A 24730-nucleotide genomic window follows, 5' to 3' on the forward strand; every position below is an offset into this window, starting at 1 on the left:
AACTCAGTAGTTCTTTTTTTTTTTTTTTTTTGAATTTGTTATAAGGAAATAATCAGATGTGTACCAAGGTGTATATGTAAGAGTGGTTATCACAGTGCATGTGTATATGTGTATGTATAGTATGTGTATGTGCGTTTGTGTATGCATGTGAACAAGCATGTATGAACTGTGTACACACACAGTTGGAAACAATCTAAATTTGTCTAACATTAAATAGGGTATATTCATATAATGAAATATTATATAATCATTAAAAGCCACATTTCTGAAGAATTTGTAATGACATGAATGAAACACTTAGGATAGGTTATAAAAAGCTGTATATAAACTATGTATAAAGCATATCCTGATTGTTATTCAAATAATATGTCTATATTGCTTGCTTCCTTGCTATTTCTTTTTTTGGGGGGGGGGGGGGGTAGCTGGCCAGTATGGGGATCAGAACCTGTGACCTTGGTCTTATCAGCACCACATTCTAAACAAGTGAACTAACCGGCCGGCCCCTCTTACTATTTCTTGACCTAGCTGCATAGAAAAAAGACTGGAAATAAATATACAAAAACGTTAATACTGGTTCTCTCTTAGTGAGCAGATTATGGGTGGTTTTTAGTTTGCTTTTTATGCTTTTATGTGTTTTCCAAATTTTTTATAATGAGTATATATTATGTTTATAATCAAAAAATATTCAGTTGGAGACAGTGCTTATTAGTGTGTACCACATGAAAAGCATGCTAGTCCTTAGGTGTATTCAAAGAAATGGAAGACGTACTTTGAACTCAGAGCCTGAAAAATCATTATGTGTTGGATAAATATGAACTTTTCAATTACTTAGTGTACTAAAAATGAAGGGAAAGTCCTGAAGATGCCTGTGGGGGTGTGGGTGTGGTAGTATGAGTCAAATGAAAAGAAATACTACTTTACCCCATTGTAAGAAAATTCGTGACATTTATGACCGTCCAAAACGGTAGATTCTGAAATTATACCTTTGGAAAAAAGAATCTAGTCTTTGATATAGAAGACCAAAAACCAAAAAGAAAACTCTTTTATGGCTTTCAGTGCCAAGGTGATACAAAAATTATGACCTCTTTGGAATAGGTCTAGTTCAGTTGGTAAGTAGGTCATAGTATTCATATTTAACATTTTTATGTATTACATTATTTGTCATTGTGATCCTGATTTTTCATTATTTTCTTTCTGAAGCTTCAGGTAAAGTAGTCTGTTCTTTTTCCTGACAGATGAAAATAGATGTTTAAAAGCAAATGCCAAGTCGTGTGGAGAATGTATACAAGCAGGGCCAAATTGTGGGTGGTGCACAAATTCAGTAAGTAAGATTGCTCAAGTCCTTTCCGTTTATTCTCTGGTTATTTAGTGTTGCCCAATGCTGTATCCTTGGGAAGTACTGGATATTTCATATAAATCAATGATTATTGAATAGTGTGTGATGATCTATAACTGCACCATTCAACATGGTAGCCAATAGGCACATAAGTCGATTGAGCACTTGAAACATGGACAATACAATTTGAGAACTGCTAAGTCTCAGATACATATCAGATTTTGAAGACTTAGTATAAAAAAATTATTAATAATGTTGAAATGAAATTTTGTATATATAAACATATATATAAAAAAATCTATATAATGTATAACATAAGTGCTACAGTTAATTTCCACTGTTTTTTTTTTTAATGTGGCTATTAGACAATTTTAAAATACATATATATGTAGCTCATCTTTGTGACATGTTATATTTTTATTGGATAACTTTCTCTGAAAAACCTAGCCATTTAGTTTGACTGTTTTAGACTTTTTCCCTTTTTCTGATGGGGAAGGTGTAAATTAACCTTCCTAATTATATTTGAATTAAACTTATATAGAATTGTTTGCATTCTGATATGAGCCCATTGAGATTAGTGTTTGAATTTTATTCACTTTTCTCCTCTCCTTACATTGCTTAACATGGTGCCTTCCATAATGCTTACTAAATGTTCAATGAGTGAATGAGTGAATGAATGAATGAGTAAGTCAGAACAGGAGGTAAAAAGTCATTTTGAGATTATGTAATTTTTTTAACGGGTAACTTTTATCAGAAGGTCAGAGGTTTGTTGATCATGTTTTTACCCAGGTTTTTGGACCCAAATTTCAAGTGCCTAACTGTTTCTGTAGGTTTAACTGGTCAAATATTGGATATGTCATTTAGTTTGACCATATGAAAGACAAAATGAGAGGTTTTTGTTTTCTTATTTCAAAATTTTTCTAATGGCACTTTCTGTTCTAAAAACGGTACACTGGGTTTAAATTGGAAACAGTGGAGAAAATAAGTAGTGTAGTGAGTTTGTCTTGGGCTAGTCTTGACTAAAGCTGTTGGTTTTCTTATCTGGAAAATGAAGATGATAATGCCTATTTTATCTGTTGTTTAAGGTTCTAAATAAGTAGTTGTGGCTATTACCATCAACAGCATCTATATTATGGGGCTATAGTTTTGTCTGTAATTAAGGGTTGTCCTAGACAAAGTGTTCTTTACTTTAGCCTTTTAGCTTTGGGACATTGTTCTTAAATTATTAAAGGTTCTTTTGGAATATGTTTAGTGAAATTTTATTTGGATGTTATGATCTTGAAGTTGCTGGATTGGCTAATATGTGGAAATGTATAATTCACTAGGATCTTGTGCTTTGGTAGTATTTTAGATTTGATAACATGAAAATAGTGCAGCTTTAAATCATCTGACCCTTGATATTTCCTTCCAGTTGTTTCTCTAACTACATAAAGCTCTCGTTAGTGTTATGTTTCCTTAAAAAAAAAACTTATGAAAAACTATTATATATTCTTGAAATATCTTCATTTACTATTACTTTATATAGTAACATGAAATTGATAGACAATGAACAAATACCATACATAATGTCATTGATTTCCCCCCCTACTCTAGCATTTCATGAAATACTTATATTTAAAATTTTTACATATATATTTAACAGCAGTGTTTTTGTTTTTACTAAGGTACTTTTCAGTCATCTGATAAAATTTTTACTTCCGTCTAAGTTGTTTGAAGAATAGCACATTTTGAATTTATGTTATTACTGGAATTTTACTCCAAGCCACAAGTATCCATTCACATACTATTAGTATCTTTTTTTCTCTTTTTTAATTTACCCTATGAAAATATGTTCATGACTTTTGTCATGTGATCACTTCTGTATTGTTTTTGAAAATAAATTTTTAAAAGCTTGTTTACAGTAATAGCCAATACTTGAATTTTTTTTCAAATCTTCAGGAATATACTTATTAAATCTGTGCTACATTTCTTGGTCTCCTTTTTAAAAATACTGTTATTCACTGAGATGTTTTTAGGCTGATGTGTTTTCTCTAAACATTGGGTTGTTCAAGATGTGGGAAAGTGCTACATAATATAAGGGACTTCGTAAGGAATTTTCTAAAGGAAATTTTGGGAAAAAATATTGTCTGATATTTGAGTATATACACTACTAGTATCTGTTAACTATGTTGAATAAATGATTTTAGTGAAGAAATTTTTGATTGGATTCTCTGAATTAGAAGATGGGACATTTAAAATATACACTTAGGCCAGGCCTGAGTAAAGTATTACTTTCTAGGAAATGATTTGGTTTGTTTTTAAACATGAGCAATTATCATGGTTTTGTTTAAAAGCTAGAAATGAGGTACATTATGATTGGATTCTCTGAATTAGAAGATGGGACATTTAAAATATACACTTAGGCCAGGCCTGAGAAAAGTATTACTTTCTAGGAAATGATTTGTTTTGTTTTTAAACATGAGCAATTATCATGGTTTTGTTTAAAAGCTAGAAATGAGGTACATTAGATGTCATTTGATTTTTGTAATTTAATAATAGCATATTTGCAATTAAGATTATATAAAAAGGTTTGTTTACACTTTTTATTTATGTGTGTATTTTATGTGTCATTTAGACATTTTTACAGGAAGGAATGCCTACTTCTGCACGATGTGATGATTTAGAAGCCTTAAAAAAGAAGGGTTGCCATTCCGATGACATAGAAAATCCCAGAGGCTCCAAAGTTATAAAGAAAAATAAAAATGTAACCAACCGTAGCAAAGGAACAGCAGAAAAGCTCCAGCCAGAAGATATTACTCAAATCCAACCACAGCAGTTGGTTTTGCAATTAAGATCAGGTACAGAAGTCTTAACTCTGTGAATATGTTCATTTCTGCTTGAAGTTTTTGACACCAGCTTTATGCAAGCCTTTTACTGATTTCTGTTGAGGGCTGATTTTCACATATTGACTGGCACTCAAACAAAAATGCGGAATAAGTTAATTTTTTTGCAGACATAACAATTTGTAAGATGCGTATACTTGGAATAATATTAAAGGTTGCCTAATGTCCCAAGTAAATTCTGTTAAAGATTCAGAAAGTATTAATTAGGTTTAACGGGTTTTAAAAATAAAAGTGTCCATCCTCTGGTGTGATTGCATGTTATAAAGGAAATATTTTTACCTGTTCTTCTCCTTTGTATTTGTTTAGTACTGTGAAAATATTAAGGTTTTTATAAGTATCTGTGACAGAGCCACCTCTCCTTTCTCCTTCCGGTTGTCCCCTTTCTCTCAGAAGAACATGTACTCCTTGTCCCTGTGGCTTCCCTCCCACCCACTCCTCAGCCTGGTGCAGTCAGGCCTCCACTTCTAAATCTCATGCTAGCAAAGCTACACCATCACCTTGAGCCACCAGACCTAGTGGTTCAAGGTGATGGCCTAAGTGCCACTTTGAACTTCTGGAAGTGCTTTCCTCTTGGCTTCCTTGATCACTCCTTATCTCTTTACCATTGCTTTCCAGTCACCCTTTTGTGTCTTTTTCTTCCTCCCACTCTGCCATTCAGTTTTCCTCTCATGGCTTTAAAAACTATTTGTATCCTGCAACAACACAGAGGAGTTTTCTTTTGAGCTCCGTACTCATTTCTCCAACTGTGTACTAGAAACCTATGTAGAGAAAGTCTGCAGATTAAAAATTTAATAATTTTTCATCCAAACCTTCTCTTTCTCCTGTATTTCTTACATGAATTATACCTAACATCTCTTGTATCTCTTTCTTCTTCCTCATTGCTTCAGTTTAGATCTTTGTCATATTCCTCTTGGATTTTTTTCTGTAGTTTCTTAACTAGATTGTTTGTCCCTGTAATTCATTTTTAAAACTTTTTGCTGGGTTTTCTTAAGTAAAAATCAGATCATGTTATTCACTTTCATATACCAGCATCTCATTACACAGAGAACAAAGTTCTCATTTAAACTTCAGCCTCTAAAAAATCAGTTGTCTCTAAAAAGTTGCCACTTCATTCTAACTTTTGCAGTTGTTTGTTTTCCTCTCATACTGATAAATTGGCTGTGTACTTGTCTGTCTTGCCCACAGTGTATCAGGGATGTTATCTTTCTTGTCTCTGGATCCTCAAGGCCTGGCATTTTAAGTATTTGTTGAATAAATTGAGTGCACCTATGAGTTACTTATGGAACTCCCAGGTTTTTGTAAAAATTATGACACTTAATACATTTCATTTTGTAGTGTTTATCATGTAAATCAGATTTATTTGGCTTTTCTCATTTGCTTTTGATTTCTGGAAAGCTAATTTCATTCTCTAATCTCTGTTTAATTAGGGGAGCCACAGATGTTTACATTAAAATTCAAGAGAGCTGAAGATTATCCCATTGATCTCTACTACCTTATGGACCTCTCTTACTCAATGAAAGATGATTTGGAGAATGTAAAAAGTCTTGGAACAGATCTGATGAATGAAATGAGGAGGATTACTTCAGACTTCCGAATTGGTAGGAAAAATTAATAATTTTCATTTGTGTAAGTCTTGGCAGTTCTCAAAACTCTTTTATGTTTTTTTCCTTTGTTCTTCACAACATATCTGGGACATAAATAGACCAGTTTTTAGGCTTTTCTTTCTGAGAGGAAACTGATATTCCTATCACATTTAATAATCTTGCTGCCTCATCGTTCCTCTGTCACTGTGTGCTACTATATTACTTGACACAGATTATACCTCAGATATTGTAATGCATGCTTGTTTTCATAGCAGTTTATCCATTCATCTATTGATATATTTTATAAACAAGTAGTGAGTACCCAGATTCTCTTTCATTACTGATTAGTATGACTGCAACTACCTGTACAGCCTAATGTCACTTCAGACCTAGATTTTTCGTGTTATAATGATCTCCTTTCCCAACTTCATTTTCCCTATTTCGTGTATCTCCAACTTTTTACCTGCTCCTTTTTACTACTGGTATATAAGAGATTTAACAACAGAGTATTGGAAAACTTGATAGTCTTCTTGAGACCTAAAAGCTGCCTTTCAAATATTAACTCTACATTATTGTAATCATTAAATGATAGCACTTGCTTAAAATGTTCTTTCATTCAGTAAGCATAATTCAAGAACCTTGAGGTAGGAAGCTCTTACCAAGTTAGTTTTTTGAAGTGTTCAGAATTCCAGAATATTCATTCATTCATGCATGCATGTATTCATTCATTCATTTAACTTGTTATTATTGAGGGTTGGTATGCTAAGAAAATGAATATGAGTTATTGTTAAAGTGGGTAGGCAAAAGAAAGAGATTGATTTATGTCTTAGTCCATTTGGGCTGCTATAACAAAATGCCATAAACTCGGTAGTTTATAAACAACAGAAATTGATTCCTCACAGTTCTGGAGGACAAGAAATCCAAGATCCGGGCAGATTCAGTGTCGGGTGAGGGTCCACTTTCTGGTTCATAGATGTTGCCTTCTGGCTGTATCCTCTCATGGTGGAAGGGAGAAAGCAGTTCTCTGGGGCCTCTTTTATAAGGATGCTAATCCCATTCATGAGAGCTCCACCCTCATGATCTAATCACCTCCCAAAGACTCTGCTTCCTAATACCATCACATTGGGGATTAGGTTTTCAATATATGAATTTTGGGGGCAATACACATTCAGTCCACAGCAATTTACATGTGATGACATACTTGACTTTTTTAGTGCAAGTTTAGCTAGCTAGGTAGCTAACTATCTGTCTATCTCTATTCATTCATGTATCCATATGCATTTTTTCTTCATAGGATTTGGCTCGTTTGTAGAGAAAACCGTTATGCCATACATTAGTACAACACCAGCTAAACTCAGGAACCCTTGCACAAGTGAGCAGAACTGTACCAGTCCATTTAGCTACAAAAATGTGCTCAGTCTTACTGATAAAGGAGAAGTATTTAATGAACTTGTTGGTAAACAGCGCATATCTGGAAATTTGGATTCTCCAGAAGGTGGTTTTGATGCAATCATGCAAGTTGCAGTTTGTGGAGTAAGTGTATTTATTTCCTACAAGGGGATATTATTTGTACTATTTATGTGAATTTTAAGTGTAATTTTACTATCAGTTAGTAGAAAGACCTTCACTACCATATCATTTGATTATCCCAGAGAACTACAGATAATAATCCCTTAAATTCCCTGTAACCATAAGTATATTATAAAATCATATTTAATCATTATGTTCCTATTTTCAGCCAGGTGGTTAGGTCATTCATACAGGGTTTTGAAAGCCAGAATGCTAACCATTTGAAATAGTGGGGCAACTTAGCTGTATTTTAGCTAGTGTTCTGAGTTTTTAGTAGAGGCCCAAGTGTCCTAACTTTCTGGCTTTGTAATTAGAGATGGAATTGATGTTATCCAAGGCATCACCAGGAACCTTGAAAGTACAGAAATGGAGTAATATATCATCTTCTTTTGGTCAGTTTTCTTCTGTTCATTGTCTTCAAAAGAACTTGTTAAGCTCTAGTTTGTAAGCTTTATGAGAACATGTATTTTGAGAAGTAATATAATATTTGTAATTTTAATTGCAAGATTTTCAGTAGCAGCAAGCTCGTCTCTATTGGACCAGTGATTAGCATTTTATGACCCATGTACCAGCTGAGTATTTTGAGATGTCCTCTTAATGATATAGCTGAGGCTAAAACTAGAAAACATTGTGAGGTAGATAAAGTTTGTCTTAAGTATCTAGTACATCTCATTTTTTTCCCCTCATAAGATCCCTTTTCCCTAGAAGAACTTCCTCGATTCCACATGCCTTTTAGTAGTTATTTTTTAACCAATTTTTGCTAAGGTGCTAACTGATATGCGGATATTGTTGTTACTTTTGACTTCTCACTAGGATGGTTGCAATTTAAGGTTAATCTCTGCTTTTAAGGCTGAAGCAAGAGTGGTGATTTGGGTAGTAGTGCCTAGCCTGACACCCCTTTTTTTCTAGCCATTTATTTGTGATCCTGTTAGCAGCTTGTTGTAGAGAGCATTCTCTGGGTTGCCTCTAACCTGCCTTAACCGGTGGGATCACGCAAGCCCTGGCACCCATGGTCCTAGCTGTCTTTCTATGCTTGTCATGCTGTTCTACTTTTCTAGATGCAAAAGAGACAGACATTACACTTTTGAAAGATTGCCAGCGTTAATAACTTAGTTCCTGCCTTCAGGGAATTTAGTTTTAGGAAGTTATTATTTAAACAGTTGTATTGAGTAAATTTAGCCAAATATAATTACAACATTACCATAGAGAGAAGATTTTACTGCTGCTTTAAATTCTGTATTGAATAAGGTGGAGAATAAAATAAATAAATGAACAAATAAACAGTACTGATTGATGAGTTAAAACAGGTGAAATTAAGCAGGGCAAGTCCTTGGATGAGTGATTTAGTTTTTTCTGTAATTAATAGAAGGCCTAATATGGAGGGCCAGTAGAGGAGGTATATTATATAGATGATAGAGCAAGAATGGATGGAAGGATGGATGGGAACGAGATAGCAGCTGTAGGGTAAAGTTAGTTATAGGCAGGGAGACTTATTTATCAGCAGATACTCATTGAACACCTAGTATGTGCCAGGCACTGTGGTCGCTGCTGTAGATATGAAGGTGAGCAAAACCAAAAGACAGTTTTTAAAAGGAGCTGGTGGAAGAGCTTCCTTCAGTTGGCTCTCTGTTTATCAGCGTGATTATCAGCACTGTGAAAAAGGAAGACAAAGAGAAGATACAGAATTAGGTTAAAAGTACAACGGTAGCCCTATGAGAACTGAAAGACTTATGCTGAATTATAGTAAATAGTGTTTTAAAATTGAAATCCTTTTCTTTTCAAGTCATTGATTGGCTGGAGAAACGTTACACGGCTGCTAGTGTTTTCCACGGATGCTGGGTTTCATTTTGCTGGAGATGGGAAACTTGGTGGCATTGTTTTACCAAATGATGGGCAGTGTCACCTGGAAAATGATGTATACACAATGAGCCATTATTATGTAAGTGCTTAATCCCTTCCATAGTGAATGGTTCATGTTGAATTTTTGTGTTTAATACTAAAATATTGCGGGTGACTGGCTTGTGGGCTTTTCAGGGTTTGAGGTTTTGGTATTATGGTAAGTATGGACACTAATCTAATGTGCAGGAAAGCTAGTATTGCTGTTTGTGAAGATGTGGCTTTGTGTCTGCTTCCTTCCACGTAGACAAGGCGTCACTGGGGTAGAAAAGGAATGCCTAGGCACCACTTCTACTTCTTGCCTCAACCCGTAGCTGTGTCTCCTCTCACTTACACATAGCATTTGGTAGCAAAGTTGATATTATTGCTAAACAAATAATTTATCTAGTCTTATACTCTTTATCTTTGACATGATTTTTAAAAATAGGCACCCTGCCTTTATTGAAAATAAACGTTATTCAAATTCTAGAAGAAATCCAAACATTGGTAAATCTTGGTCTTTTTCTTAAGTGACATATAATAGAACTTTTAATTACTGACAATTCTTTAATTTTGTTGTCCTTACATTTAATCATTTAATATACATAGATAATCTTATTTAAAACCTTTTTATACATACATAAGAGTAGAGAAATTTTTATACATACATAAAAGTGGAGAGAAGAATATTAGAAGAAACCCACATGTATATACCGCCCACTTCAGCAATTGTTTGCATTTGATTCTCTTATTTGTAAGCAGTCTTGTGTAAGTAATTCAGTTATATATGCAAGTTGTTATTATTTTCAAAAAGTATTGAAGAACTGAAATAGATATGAAGGATGTATTTACATACTAAATCATATTACTTAATTTCTTAGGACTATCCCTCTATTGCTCACCTTGTCCAGAAACTCAGTGAAAATAACATTCAGACAATTTTTGCAGTTACTGAAGAATTTCAGCCTGTTTACAAGGTAAATATGTGTGGCATAAAAAGAACAAAGGCCTAGACCTTTTTTCTTAGTCATTAGAGGCAAAATTATATGTCTAAATTGAAATGTAGGAAATGTCACCAGATAGGCAGACTGAATTTTACAAAAGTGGTTCACATTAATTTTTAACCACATATTATATAGCTAGTTGTTTTTTTCCAGTTTGACTCCTAAAGTTACTTAAGAAATATATTGGGAACTGGTATTTAAAAATAAATGTTAGTTGTTCAGTAGATGCTAATTGGTTGAATGAACAGTATTTGTATTTTACATGTTTTGTCTTTTAATTGCAGGAACTGAAAAATTTGATCCCTAAGTCAGCAGTAGGAACATTATCTGCAAATTCTAGCAATGTAATTCAGTTGATCATTGATGCATACAATGTGAGTACATTTTAAATAAATCAGTTGTGGACAATACCCTGTTGAGAATACTTTGCTCAAAGAAAGTAAAACTTCCTTTATGCACAAGTTAGCAAGCCCAGAGGACAACAGAAAAACTTCGATTCTAGTTCTGGTGGAAAAACTTTATAATGTCTTACAAAAGCATAATTATTTGCATAGCCTCAACAAAGCCAAAATATAAGGGCATGTGGGGAAAATTTCTAAATATCTGTTTGTATATCATTAAGTGATAGATCTCCTTGTTGGAAAGTAAGTGTAAAACATAACTTGCATTTAGATTTATAGGATTCCCTCAATCTTCCTTTTCCTCCCCGAAGTATCCTTTATAGATTCGTCTGTTTTGTTGAATTGTGCTGGAAAACCTTTTTTGGCCAGTTCTTCTCTTGCCATGTATTCAGAGGATACAGTTTTCTATTTTCAAGAGGTACATACACACTCATATATACATATACTGTAACATATGTAAAAATGTAAATATATACGACTTGCCTATTTGGAGAAGATTTATAGAATTGTTTTTTTCCCCCCACGTACAGAAGGAAGTTGTTGAGTTGAAAAGCACTGGTTCATAATCATTTTAAATAATCTGAAGGCATTTGTAATACTGTGGTAACAATCATGTACTGCATACACCACCTTTACTCCCCAACCTTTCAGCAGGTTAGAATTTTAGATATTTTTACCTCATGCCATGGTGGTCCCAAAATGTTTTGGAGAGACCTGACTCAGAGAAAAATTTTTATGAAGGTTTTCAAGATTCCAGTTGTTCTGTGTCTTCCCCCAGTAGTAGTTCTCCATTCTTAACGGGGTATTTTCCTAACACCTATACTTGGAGGGGTGTGAACAAGAGATAGCTTGGCACTGCAGCCTTCTCCATTTGTCCTGAGAAATAAATATTAGTTGCTCAATAGATGCTAATTAATATTTCAAGTAAGCGCTGGCTTGAATCCTTCCTCCTTGGGGGTTTTTGGTTTTGGTTTTTGGCCAGGACAATAATGGCTCCTAAGCAGATTTGTTCCTAGACTGCACAGTAGATGTTTACTGTAGTCCCTAGTTAGCTGAAAGGGGTAGAAGCAGAGGAGAGCCATTTTGCCAATGGAGAAAGAAAATGTTAGGACTCCTCTTAATTAATATTAGGCCTCTGCCTTGTGTGATCATTAATATTTTAATTGAATAATTAACATAGAAATACTCTTTTCAATTGTGTGCATTATTTTACAGATTGGATCCTTAATAAGTAGAGCCTGTTTGGGTTCTGTTTTCTAGTCACTCAGTTGCATTTGGCGTCAAAATATTTTATTGAAATGATATTTTTTTCTGAACAGTTCATTTTACTCATTGGTTTTATGCATTCAGGTAGCATTTTGTTTAACTTTCCTATGTATAATTAGTCTTTACTTTAGTCCCTTTCCTCAGAAGTCATTTTGGAAAACAGCAAATTGCCAGAAGGTGTAACAATAAATTACAAATCCTACTGCAAGAATGGAGTGAATGGGACTGGAGAAAATGGAAGAAAATGTTCCAATATTTCCATTGGAGATGAGGTATGTTGTACAGTATAAACATTTTCTGTAGAAAAGAAAAAATTACTTATTTATAAGCAAATTTAGTTTATAATTTGAGAAATATTAAAAGAAATGAGTAGCTTTTCGAAATATTTTTTAGTAGATTTAAATTGCTTAGTTAGTTGTTAACTTAAACTTCCTTTTTTCCTTCAAGGTTCAATTTGAAATTAGCATAACTTCAAATAAATGTCCAAATAAAAATTCTGAAACCATTAAAATTAAGCCTCTGGGCTTCACTGAAGAAGTAGAAATTATTCTTCAATTCATCTGTGAATGTGAATGCCAGAGTGAAGGCATCCCCGAAAGTCCAAAGTGTCACGAAGGAAATGGAACGTTTGAGTGTGGAGCTTGCAGGTAAGCTGGGAGTCATTGCAGAATGACAGAGAGGTGTGTTGGTTTAGAGGGTTATAGGCAGGCTATGTTTTGGGACATCCAGAGAAAAATCCCTCTATTTGGAGCAAATAAAATACTGATTCCAACCACTGTCACTCACCACAAGATCAATTTGATGATTTTATGTGTGATATTTATAGAAAGTTCTTTCCTGCCTTTTTTTCTTGAGAAGGCTATTCTTTACTCTAAAGTGAAAGCTTTTATAGCCATACAAGAAGTATATTCAACAAACTGTTAAGATTTGGGTTTTTCTGCCATATGATAGCAATCTGAATTTTGTAGAACAAAATAGGCTTATGTAAAATATGTTTATAGGAAAAGGTTTTGGAAAAATGTGTCAAACTGATAATGGTGATTTTTACCTGGGAAATGGAATTAGGAAGCAATAAAGGATGCTTACCTTATACTACGTGTACTTCTGCATTATTGGAATAATTTTCCAAAAATAAATATGTGTTGTAAAATTAAAAGAGAAAATGGTATTTCCAGAACATAGAATCTACTACTAACAAAACTTTAATCAAATTATTTAAAATTTTATTTTCACACTGTGGCTACTTTTTAAATTAAAAACTAAAACTGTGAATATACTCTGAATACAGCTTTCTCCTTAAAATAGTAAGGAGAGGAGAAAGTATTTTGACCTAAATGTCAGCCCAAATAACTAGGGTTCGAAGGGTTATTAAAATGAGAAAAATATGTGGATAATATCCATATATAGTATCACCGTCAGTTATTAACTGTCTGTTCTAAACATAATTTTTAATTTCCACATTGTACATATCGTGTTTGGGTCATGCAGATCCATTTTTATTATGTTTTCATCTTGATCTAAATTGCTACTTACTGAAGAAAGTTTATTTCTAGGCCCTTGCATATGTGAACGTGAATGGCTAATGTGTATGTGTGAGCACGTGCACATGTACATTTTCATACATGTCTGTGACGTGTGACATGAACACTACCATCTAGTTTGAAGACATTGTTCTGTGTTCTCCCAGTCTTTCTGACAGAAAGACTTGTTATTTTAAATCATTTTTATTTTATGTGATTGCAATTTTGGAATCTTTCTTTAGGTGCAATGAGGGACGTGTTGGTAGACACTGTGAATGTAGCACAGATGAAGTGAACAGTGAAGACATGGACGCTTACTGCAGGAAAGAGAACAGTTCAGAAATCTGCAGTAACAATGGAGAGTGTGTCTGTGGACAATGCGTTTGTAGGAAGAGGGATAATACAAATGAAATTTACTCTGGAAAATTCTGCGAGTGTGATAATTTCAACTGTGATAGATCCAATGGCTTGATTTGTGGAGGTGAGAAAAGGACCTGAAATAGTTCTAAGATGTGATCCCATCTAATACAATAAAAAATGTTAAGAGCTTACTCGGTGAAGAAGTAGGAAAGGGGCAGCCTGGAGGGGTCGGTCCATTCGTTAGATACACTTTCTTCCATGTTGTTGCTTATTTTTACTTTTAAATCGATGCTCTTTCTATTTTTACCATTATTTTGAGAAATGATACTTTTAATCTCAGGAAATGGTGTTTGCAAGTGTCGTGTGTGTGAATGCAACCCCAACTACACTGGCAGTGCGTGCGACTGTTCTTTGGATACTTCTACATGCGAGGCCTCAAATGGACAGATCTGCAATGGCCGGGGCATCTGTGAGTGTGGAGTCTGTAAATGTACAGATCCCAAGTTCCAAGGGCAGACTTGTGAGATGTGTCAGACCTGCCTTGGCGTCTGTGCAGAGCATAAGTGAGTATTTCCTAATTGCTTGAAGTAGTTGATATGTACTCTCTGCTCACCTGAATATTATCACTAGAACCAGAACAGTGCCACTGTTAGGTTGCACTATAAATATCTGCCCCATGGAAGCCCACCTTTTAATTCTTAAAAATTCTTTCTCATTCACTAGGTGTATTACATGATATTGAAGTGTGTCATAAGAAAGTTGCTCTTTTGATCTGAATTTTCTATATAATGAATCTGTGTAGTAACTTTTGTTAAATTAGCATTACTAATTGCTTAATTACTATCTTTTGACTAAATTAAGCAAAATTGTAGATTTTTCCCATTGAAGAATTATCGTGCCAGTAACACACTGTTAAATTTTTGTGGTTTTATTATGTATTTAATATGTGAAAGTGCTAGTTTTATTTTACTACCTTTTATTTCTTTATTGGGATTTTAATTTAAACTGTAATAAATCTGTAATTTCATTTGGGAAACAAGCATCTTTTTACATTCTTTTCCCATTCAGAAATGTGGTATACCTCTTCATTTATTCAAATCCTCTTTTATAGCTCTTGTCATGTGAGCTTAGCATACAAAATAATCTTTAAGCAGACATTTATCGTAAATAATAAATTTTAAAGGTAATAATTTGTGTTTTAACAGGGAATGTGTTCAGTGCAGAGCCTTCAATAAAGGAGAAAAGAAAAACAAATGTGCACAGGAATGTTCATATTTCAACATTACCAAGGTAGAAAATCGGGACAAATTACCCCAGCCAGGCCAAGTAGATCCCCTGTCGCATTGTAAGGAGAAGGATGTTGACGACTGCTGGTTCTATTACACATACTCAGTGAACGGGAACAATGAGGTCATTGTTCATGTTGTGGAGACTCCAGGTAAAAATCTAATAATTTCAAAAATTCTTTTTTTTTTTTTTTGTCTTGTTTCTACGGTTTAGGCCTATTGTCATTTTCCCTACTATTCAGAAACAGCCTCCAGCTGAATTATTTTAGGTTCAAGTTCAGAAACTGTTTATCTCTCAAAGCTTAAAATAGTATTTAATTAAATATATAAGAAATAAGGAAAAGAAAATAAAGTTTAAAGTTTCTGAGTGGAGAGTTTGAAGATTAAATGCAATAATTTGTACAAGGCTTTTAGAATAAAACCTGTCAGTTACGAGGTACTCAGTAAAAGTTTTATCATTGATGGTATTTAAATTTGAGCTTGATTTAGGCTTGGATACTGGGGAAGATAATTTGTTAAAAGATATTACAAAGTGTTGAATTTGTTCATCTTCTCAAAAGGTAAAACATTTTTTATCTTGGTTTTTCTAGTAGCTTTTTTGTAGATTCTTTGGAATTTTCTACATTAGTACACAGGTTTTTGTGTAAACATAAGTTTTCATTTCTCTTAGGTAAATTCTTAAGAATGGAATTTTGAAGCATATAAGCATATATTTAACTTTATAAGAAACTGCTGAACTTTTTAAAAGTCTCTGTACTGTTTTGCATTATCAGATAGGTATTTTGCAAATATTGTCCAGCAGTCTGTGCCTCCTTTTCTTTTTGTTTTAACAGTGTCTTTTGAACTCCAGAGGTTTCAAGTTTTTTTCTTTTATGGATCTTGCTTTTACTTTTGCATCTAAGAACTCTTTGCCTAATCCAAGATTGTAAGAATTTTTCTCCTGTGTTTTCGTCTAGAAGTTTTATAGTTTCTGGTTTTACATTTAGGTCTATAGCCCATTTTGTGTTAATCTCAGTATATGGATTGAGGTTCAGGTTTTTTGCATATGAATGTCCAATAGTTCCAGCACCATTTGTTGAAAAGACTGTCCTTTCTCCACCTTTGTTGAAAATCAGCTGACCTAATATGTGCAGGCCTATTTCTGACTCTATATTCTGTTCCATTAATCTGCCTATCTGTCCTTTAGCCTTATCATACTGACTCTTAGCTTTATAGCTAATCTTGAAAGGAGGTAATGTGAGTCCTCCAATTTTGTTCTTTTCCAAAAGTATTTTGAAATATTTATCTAGTTCTCTTCCTTCCATGTACATTTAAGAATTAGCTTACTGATTTCAACAAAAGTTCTGCCAGGATTTTGATTGGGATTGCACTGAGTTTATAGATAAAATTGGCGAGAATTAACATCTTAACAGTGTTAAGTGTTCTAATTCATGAACATGGAATAGCTTTCCATTTATACAGATCTTTGACTTATCAGTATTTAGTCATTTTTAACATGCAAGTGTTGCACATAGTTTGTTAGATTTATACATAACTTTTTCATGAGTTTTTCATGCTATTATGAGACCATTTATTAAACTGCAATTTCCAATACATAGATATAAATTTATATATATTCATTTAGAAAAATATATGATTATTATTGATCGTATATCCTGTACCCTTATAAATTCACTTGTTCTAGTAGCTTTCTTGTGTTTTTATTCCTATATGTCTTTTATAAGGTACTGCACAGCCCTTTGTGGTTATGGCTGGACTCTGCACATATTAGTCCCTTGTGTACTCATTATTACCTTCTTATTTTCCAGAGTGTCCCACTGGTCCAGACATTATTCCAATTGTAGCTGGTGTGGTAGCTGGAATTGTTCTTATTGGCCTTGCATTACTGCTGATTTGGAAGCTTTTAATGATAATTCACGACAGAAGGGAATTTGCTAAATTTGAAAAGGAGAAAATGAATGCCAAATGGGACACGGTAAGTTGCAAAACTAATAACACTAAGGTGGCTTATAAGGTAAATGTAACGTTTCTAAGACTTGTTTATTAACTGTAAGACTGATTATTAAAGTCCGCTTTAAATATTTTATTCCCCTAAAAGTTCATTATTCAAAGAGTCTGCATTTAGTGAAAAACACAAAGCATCCTAAATATATCCCATTGAAACAAAATATTATAAGAATTTATGTTCTGGTTACTATGGCCAATATTTTTATTTCTTTATTAATTTTGATCTTTAATCTGCTCTTCTGCCTTTTTATCTAATGTAAAATAGAATCCTAAATAATGCTATCTGTGTGGCAAGCTATTCAGTGGGAAGCTTCTCTCTCTCTCTCTCTCTCTCTCAAACAAAAACCCTTAAGTGGAAAGCAGCCAGACTCAAAAGACTACATACTATATGATTCCATTTAAGTGACATTCTGGAAAAGGCAAAACTATTGGGGCATATGTCAGATCAGTGGTTGCCAGGGGGCTGGGGTAGCGGAAGGCTTGACCACAAAGGGGCACAAGGGGTCTTCTTGGGATAATCTTGATTGTGGGTGTGTTTATTCACTGAAAACTCATTGACCTCTGTATTTTAAAAAGATGTATTTTACTCTCAGCAAATTATATCCCAGTAAACCTTGCTTTTTAAAAATTTGAAAAGCTGTGCCTAAAAGTCTATGCTAGCATTTAGTGCTTTGAAATAGGGGGTCACTGGGACAGGTGGCCAAATGTTGGCCCTTGTATATTCATTTTTTGATACAAAAAGGCAATGCCAGTCTTTGGTATTTTAAAATTGTAAATAAGTTTTAGTCATTTGCATTTTACTACAATTTGCTTGGGTTTTAAAAAACAATTGTGAATTTCACAAGTGTAGGAATAGTAAAAAATTCTCTTTTATAGTGTTTAAGCACTATAAATGTTAATTTTTTTCTGATGAAATCATTAGAAACTATTTCTTTTACTTTAGCAAGAAAATCCGATTTACAAGAGTCCTATTAATAATTTCAAGAATCCAAACTATGGACGTAAAGCTGGTCTCTAAGTTGCCGTTCGTATTTTCTTTCACTTTCTGTCTTTGCATGTGAACTTTTATCCTTTTTTACTGCACTGTGTGTCCTTTATCACTTGCTATTTTTTTAAAGTCTGGCTTTATTTATATGGCTATATTGTGGCTTTTCTTTTTGCGTGTTAACTTAGTGTTTAAAAGGACGCTACGATAAGTATGGTATAGAAACAGCAGCTGTGTTGTAATAAGAAGAGAATGTGCTTTGCAATCAGACACATCTAGGGGCGAATCCCAGCTCTTTCACTAACTAAGTAGAACAGCATTGAGTCACTTCACATCCCAGAGACTTAGTTTTTCATATCTATAATAGCAAGTCAGTAATATCTATTATATGGGGTGGTTATTTCTAGCAAATGAACTTGAATATATGAAGTCAGTCTGTCAGCTGTCATCCTCATGATAATCCTATGCCATAATCCCATGTTATCCTTATAGAACAGATTACTGTGTGTAAATTTTAGGGTTGGGTAGTGAAAAATTGAACATGAAATCTAAATTGCAAAATAGGAAAATGAATGTAACCTTGTCTAACGTTTGTATAGCATACAACTACAATATCGTTGTTATTGGTTCTAGAAAGATTTTGAGATTTAGTTCTTGATTGTAAATAGAAATTCCTTAAAAGTCAGAAGACCATATATTTGTGTGTGTGAATGATTCTAATTTTCAAATGTTGTTATTGGTTCTAGAAAGATTTTGAGATTTAGTTCTTGATTGTAAATTGAAATTCCTTAAAAGTCAGAAGACCATATATTTGTGTGTGTGAATGATTCTAATTTTCAAATCTAGGATAGAAATTTTTTTATATAGCAAAGACTTTAAAAAGAAAAGTCTTATTATAGTTTTAAATAAAAACAATTAAAAATTTCATAATTATAGTAAGGCTGCTTATTCTGTTCTCTAAGTTTGGGTAAGTTATTTCAGTGGATGCATATTTTACCTGAATGACAAATTTATCATATTCTTTTTTATCAGTAGTGGACAGAATTATTTCTTAAATAGTTTCAAACTGTTTATATCTGAATTTTCATGAAATGTTTCCAGCATATTTTAATATAATTATGTGAGCCCCTAAAACTCTGATAAAAAGATTAATTGTGATTAGAACTAAATTCTATCACGAAATGCTTCCAGCGTATTTTAATGTAATTGTGTAAGCCCCTAAAACACTCTGAAAGAAAGGTTAATTGTGATTAGAACCAAATTCTCTTGACTGGTGACCCAGAACTCTTCTTTTCTTTCCCAATTGGGTGAATGTAATAGAGCCCAGAAAGATTCAGCTTTTCTCACTTCCTACCTTATTGTGCAGATAATGATGTTGTTGGTAATAATTATTACAATAACAGTAGCAAACACTTACATGATACTTGTGTCTCAGGCACAGTTCTAAACACATAATCTATATTTATTTAGTCATAGTGAAAAAAGTAGGAATCATTTTTATTCCTATTTCACACAAGAGAAAACTGAGGCACAGAAAGGTTAGGTCACTTGAACAAGTTCACATAGCTAGTTAGTGGGAGAGCTGTGATTCAAACCCAGGCAGTTGGGCTCCATGGTCCATGTTCTTATCCACTGCATTGTACTGGTGGCAATCACGTATCCTCAGGAGACTGTTACCAGGTTAGGAAGAGATAGATCCCTCTTTATAGAGAATTATAGCCTTTTGACAATTTGTTGTGACTCAGAGTAACACCACTGCTGTGGGCAAACATAACTGGGGAATCTCTATTACATATAACTCGACTTTGCAGTTATGCTTATTTGCTAACATTAGGAGTGTACTTATAAAACAATAATGAATAAGAGCCAAAAGTACAAGACTGTCTAATATTTTTAAGGGACATAGGAAATACCAATAATTTTAGAAATCATTAGCTTGTCAGTTTTTTTTTTATTTCTAAGCAGAGTTTAAGACTTTTTAAAGTTAAGTTTGATGGCAGAAAATTATAGTCAAATTCATATATAGGCAGATTGGTACATTATTGTATTAGTCTGAGACTTGTATTCTTTATCAGAAAGTCATTTTTGCAGGAAAACTGGTTAGCCAGTGAAATTGCTGGGATTTTTTTCTTCTTGTATTAGTAGGTCAAAAACAGTCAAATATTAACAATTTAACATGGTTATTTCTCACATGAGAAAAAATTTTTATTTGTTATCATCTGTGCTGGATGTTTAATTGTACAAGTACTTTAAAGGAAATTATCAATAAATGTTATTTAAACTTAGTGTTTATATTGTTAACTTAATTTTTTGGCTAAAATGTTACTTCTTCAGCCAAAATAAGCTTTTTAAGTAATTCAAGAAGCAAAAATTTGATAAAAATTTCTTTATGCATTGGGTGAAGTTCAGGCAAATTAATGGCTACAGATTGGTCTACGAGATATTTTCCTGAGAAAAAGTAAAGTAGAAAGTATGAATGAGTATCAAGAAATTAAGACAAATTATGGATTGTAAAGTACTTTACTAATATGGGACCAGGACTTGCCCACCAATTATGTCTTTAATATATTTGAGATAATTGGCAGGCACTGTAATTATTTGGCACGTAAGACTACCATGTAGGCACGTTAAAAAAATATATCAGATTACCAACTTGCAGCTGTTAAAGTGAGTTGAAAAAACAGTCTGTCCTTCTCTGGGGTTATGCAAATTTAAAAGTGGATTGCAAATCTCCCACAGTTATACATTGTATATTTAATATATTATAGAAATGGTTCTATAGCTGCCACTTTCAGCCATTCCAGAGTGAGTACAAGGATGACATTTTACTGAGTACAGAGGGCTGGCTTCATTTTAGAACACATCCCTGTTCTCTTGATTTAAATAAGCTTTGGTTTTTGTTGGGGTGGGGTGGGGTTGCACTCTGAACAATGGAAACTAATCTGAATTATTTTAGTTTACCTCCATTTAAAATGCTGCCTAATGCAGATAGCTTAATTTTACCTCTAACCTTGCATGTTAAACTTTTGTTTGGATGGACTTTAAAATAATAAATATAAATGTTTATGTATGTAACAAAGCACACTTTTCTCCAAAGGTAAGTTCTTCCATATAAATTATACTTTGGACATATCAATAATATGGGGCTTTTTTTTTTTTTTCTTTTTTTTTTTTCTGATTTTTGGTTCTTCCCTTACTGTTCTTTGGTATCAAATATTAGATTTAGCTAATGCATTATTTTATTTATTTATTTATTTATTGTCCTTTTTGAGACCGGCCACACCATGCTCAGCCAGCGAGCACACCGGCCATCCCTATATAGGATCCGGACCTGCAGCGGGAGCGCTGCTGCGCTCCCAGCGCTGCACTCTCCCAAGTGTGCCACGGGCTCAGCTCCTAATGCATTATTTTAAAGAAACTTAATTAAATAGTAATTTGTTTACCCAAAATATTTGAAGGAATGGGCAGTATGAGCCTCCTATACTCACAGGATGGAAATGAGTCTAACTTATTTGCACTCTGTGACTTTTTAAGAAGGTAGTTGCTAGGATCCAGTTTCTTGACTCCCATATTGAAATGTCTACTGCAAAGTCTATATAATAATGTATTAGCTGCAATTGGGATTAGAGTTCAGAATTTGATATTCTATATGATTTTATCATCCAAATTGTATGGTGTTTGTCTCTGAGGGACTCTGAGTTCCTCCATGTCTCTGAAACAGCTAGTCAAGTTGCATTTTGAGGAGTAAGGAGTGAGTGAGGGCTTAGTCCTGTCATGTTCTGACTGGTTGTCAGACTAACTGCTGAGCTAAAATCACAGGGTTTACTTGGCATTTCTTTGTATGCTATACTTTGTTTCCCTGAGTGGTTTCCCTTATACAGGATAAAATTCAAACATTTTTTGTTGGCATACAGGACCTTTTATGGTTTGGCAGTGCCTTTCTTTCTTGTGTCCTTTCCTTTCCCCACAACCAAAACATACACTGACACATGCACACTTAAAAATTTCTGAATTATATATATTTCTACATAAATGTACCATTCTTTTCCCTACACCTTGACTTTGCCTGTATTTCTGTTTACCTTTCAATAATTTATCTAGTCAGTTTCACTATGAAAATATCCTACCCTGATCTTCTTAAAGTTAATCATTTTTTTCTTGTACTATTCCCACATTATGTACATAATTCTATTTTGTACTATACAGAATACCATATTTTTCACGTCTGTCATCCACCAAACTTTACCTCCTCGAGGGCAGAAATTGTGACAATAAAAGCCATATCCAAATTTAATCTGCAGTGAAGTGTGAATACAATTTAAAAACAAAAATTATTTCTCCATTCTTTCTCCACATATTTTTTTAAAATTACCTGCAAGTGGTTTTATATTAAGAAATAAAACTAAACATTTTAAAATCTTAAGTTTTGCGTAAAAAATTATTGCCTTGATAGTTAACAAATATTTTGATTTGTACTCACTATAATTTCCTCTGATAAAAAATTATTTGGACACATTTATTGCTAGGCTTTCAAGCCTACTTTCAGTTCATAAGAAAAGGACAAAAAAGAATGTTGCAGCAGATATTTAAATGTTGCACTTAGCATAAGAGAATTTTTAAAGAAAGTGATGGTGCGGGTTGTATGTTATTTTTCTGTTTAAAACATCACCGTCAGTATAATTTTGGATCTTGAAAGATCTCCTGTGTTTTTATGGCTTGGAGTCACTTGCTGGCCTTGGTTTCAGTTCTCTTTACTAATGTACAGTATTGCAATAAAACATTTCACCTATATGATATTGAAGAATAACAATTATTTCATGAGGAATAGTAATGATTTTAGTCAACATTCTGAGCAAGTTTGGCAGTGTAACTTGGTGGAGGCGCAGTGCCCTCAGTGATACTCTTAACAGCCTTACCACCCCCTCTAAATCAGTAACTTTTATGGAAAAATCCCAGAAGCACAACACCCTCAGAGTGATGAAAGCCAAGAATTCCTGTTTGGATTACTATGAACCTTCTGTGCACAGTGAAGTGATAAGAATCAGGCAGGTGATGGTAGCAGAGTTAATGTTTTTTAAGATAGGCATTAAAAACTAGTTCAAAGGAGAGAACCCATGATAACGGCACATTTTTTTTGCTATGGAGAACATTCTTGAATCAACCCTCCAATGGAGGAAGGACTCAAGAATGAAATAGTACCAGGTAATGGAGACATCATTAGAATTGTAGAGCAAAGCTTTAATTTTTCGTTTTTGTATAAGCCATTATTAATGCCTTTTCAAAAATTGTGATATCTGGACAGATAAAATGGAAATGACTTCTTAAAATGACTGTAACTTCCAATATTGATTGATTTATAAAATACTACTACATGATTTTAGTGGTGTGACTGATCATTTTCCCCACTTTTTTTTTAGGGTGAAAATCCTATTTATAAGAGTGCAGTGACAACTGTGGTCAATCCGAAGTATGAGGGAAAATGAGTACTACCTGCTGAGATTTCACAGCACTGAGTGCAAAGTAGCAGTTTCATAGTCACAGTGAGGTGGTTGCAGGCAGCATTGCCGTGGATTCAGTCATGCGCAAGTCTTGAAAATGTACAATATGTATAATTTTTAAAAATTTTTATTATTTTGAAAATAATGTTATAATTCATGCCAGGGACTTGACAAAAGACTTGAGACAGGATGGTTATCCTTGTCAGCTAAGGTCACATTGTGCCTTTTTGACCTTTTCTTCCTGGACTGTTGAAATCAAGCTCTGATTGGATTAAGTGATATTTCTGAAGTGATTGAAAGGGCAGTAGTTGGAGTAATGAGCATGATGAGAGTGTCTATTAATCATGTATTAAAACTGATTTTTAGCTTTACATATATGTCAGTTTTCAGTTACACAGAATCCAAAGTAAATGTCCTGCTAGCTAGTTTAGGATTGTTTTAAATGTGTTATTTTGCTATTTGCCTATTAGACATGACTTATGACTTATCTAAAGACGCGTATGATGAGAGTTACTGGTATAAAATAGTTTTGAAATAGTTGATCTACAAAGGCCATGGGAAAAATCAGAGAGTTAGGAAGGAAAAACAAATAGCTTTAAAACCTGTGTGCCATTTTAAGAGTTACTTAATCTTGGTAACTTTTATGCCTTCTCTTTATAAATTCAAGCCTTGGATAAAAGTCTGGGAAATTTTCTGCTAAAAAGTCCTTGATTTAGCACTATTTACATAAAGGCCATAATTTACATAGTTTTGCTGAATGGGGACCTTTTGAGTTGAATTTATTTTATTATTTTTATTTTGTTAAATGCCTGGTGCTTTTTATCACCTCTTCTAATCTTTTAATATATTTGTTTGCAATTTGGGGTAAGACTTTCTTGTCAGTACTTTTCCTTTGAAGTTTTAGCTGTAAATTTGCCTTTTAATGAACATGTAGAGTTGTACTGTGGCTTACACAACAGCTGTCACTTAACACAAGTCTTACTTTCTCTTAGTGCCATTACTGACCACTGTATATGTGCTCCTCACTGTTGGAGTTGCCCATCTTGTCTCATACTAGTCACATTCTTGTTTTAAGTGCCTTTTAATTTTAACAGTTCACTTTTTACAATGCTATTTACTGAAGTTATTTATTAAATAAAAATGCCTAAAATACTTAAA

General features: G+C 33.5%; 1 protein-coding gene across 1 annotated transcript in view; it reads left to right on the forward strand.

Moving 5' to 3' along the window:
* Positions 1–24730, forward strand: part of ITGB1 (integrin, beta 1 (fibronectin receptor, beta polypeptide, antigen CD29 includes MDF2, MSK12)) — a 26390-nt gene extending 1660 nt beyond the window's left edge. The window contains exons 2-15 of the mRNA XM_008586071.1: positions 1236–1321; positions 3951–4173; positions 5646–5816; positions 7096–7334; positions 9154–9309; positions 10127–10222; positions 10534–10623; positions 12048–12188; positions 12364–12563; positions 13679–13917; positions 14137–14359; positions 15002–15234; positions 16891–17057; positions 23492–24730. Coding sequence (XP_008584293.1) covers positions 1236–1321; positions 3951–4173; positions 5646–5816; positions 7096–7334; positions 9154–9309; positions 10127–10222; positions 10534–10623; positions 12048–12188; positions 12364–12563; positions 13679–13917; positions 14137–14359; positions 15002–15234; positions 16891–17057; positions 23492–23557 — 2330 coding nt within the window. The 3' untranslated portion in view covers positions 23558–24730. The remainder of the gene's footprint in view (positions 1–1235; positions 1322–3950; positions 4174–5645; positions 5817–7095; positions 7335–9153; positions 9310–10126; positions 10223–10533; positions 10624–12047; positions 12189–12363; positions 12564–13678; positions 13918–14136; positions 14360–15001; positions 15235–16890; positions 17058–23491) is intronic.

This window comes from Galeopterus variegatus, unplaced genomic scaffold (assembly GCF_000696425.1).
Source record: "Galeopterus variegatus unplaced genomic scaffold, G_variegatus-3.0.2 Scaffold3818, whole genome shotgun sequence".
Taxonomy (NCBI): Eukaryota; Metazoa; Chordata; class Mammalia; order Dermoptera; family Cynocephalidae; genus Galeopterus; species Galeopterus variegatus.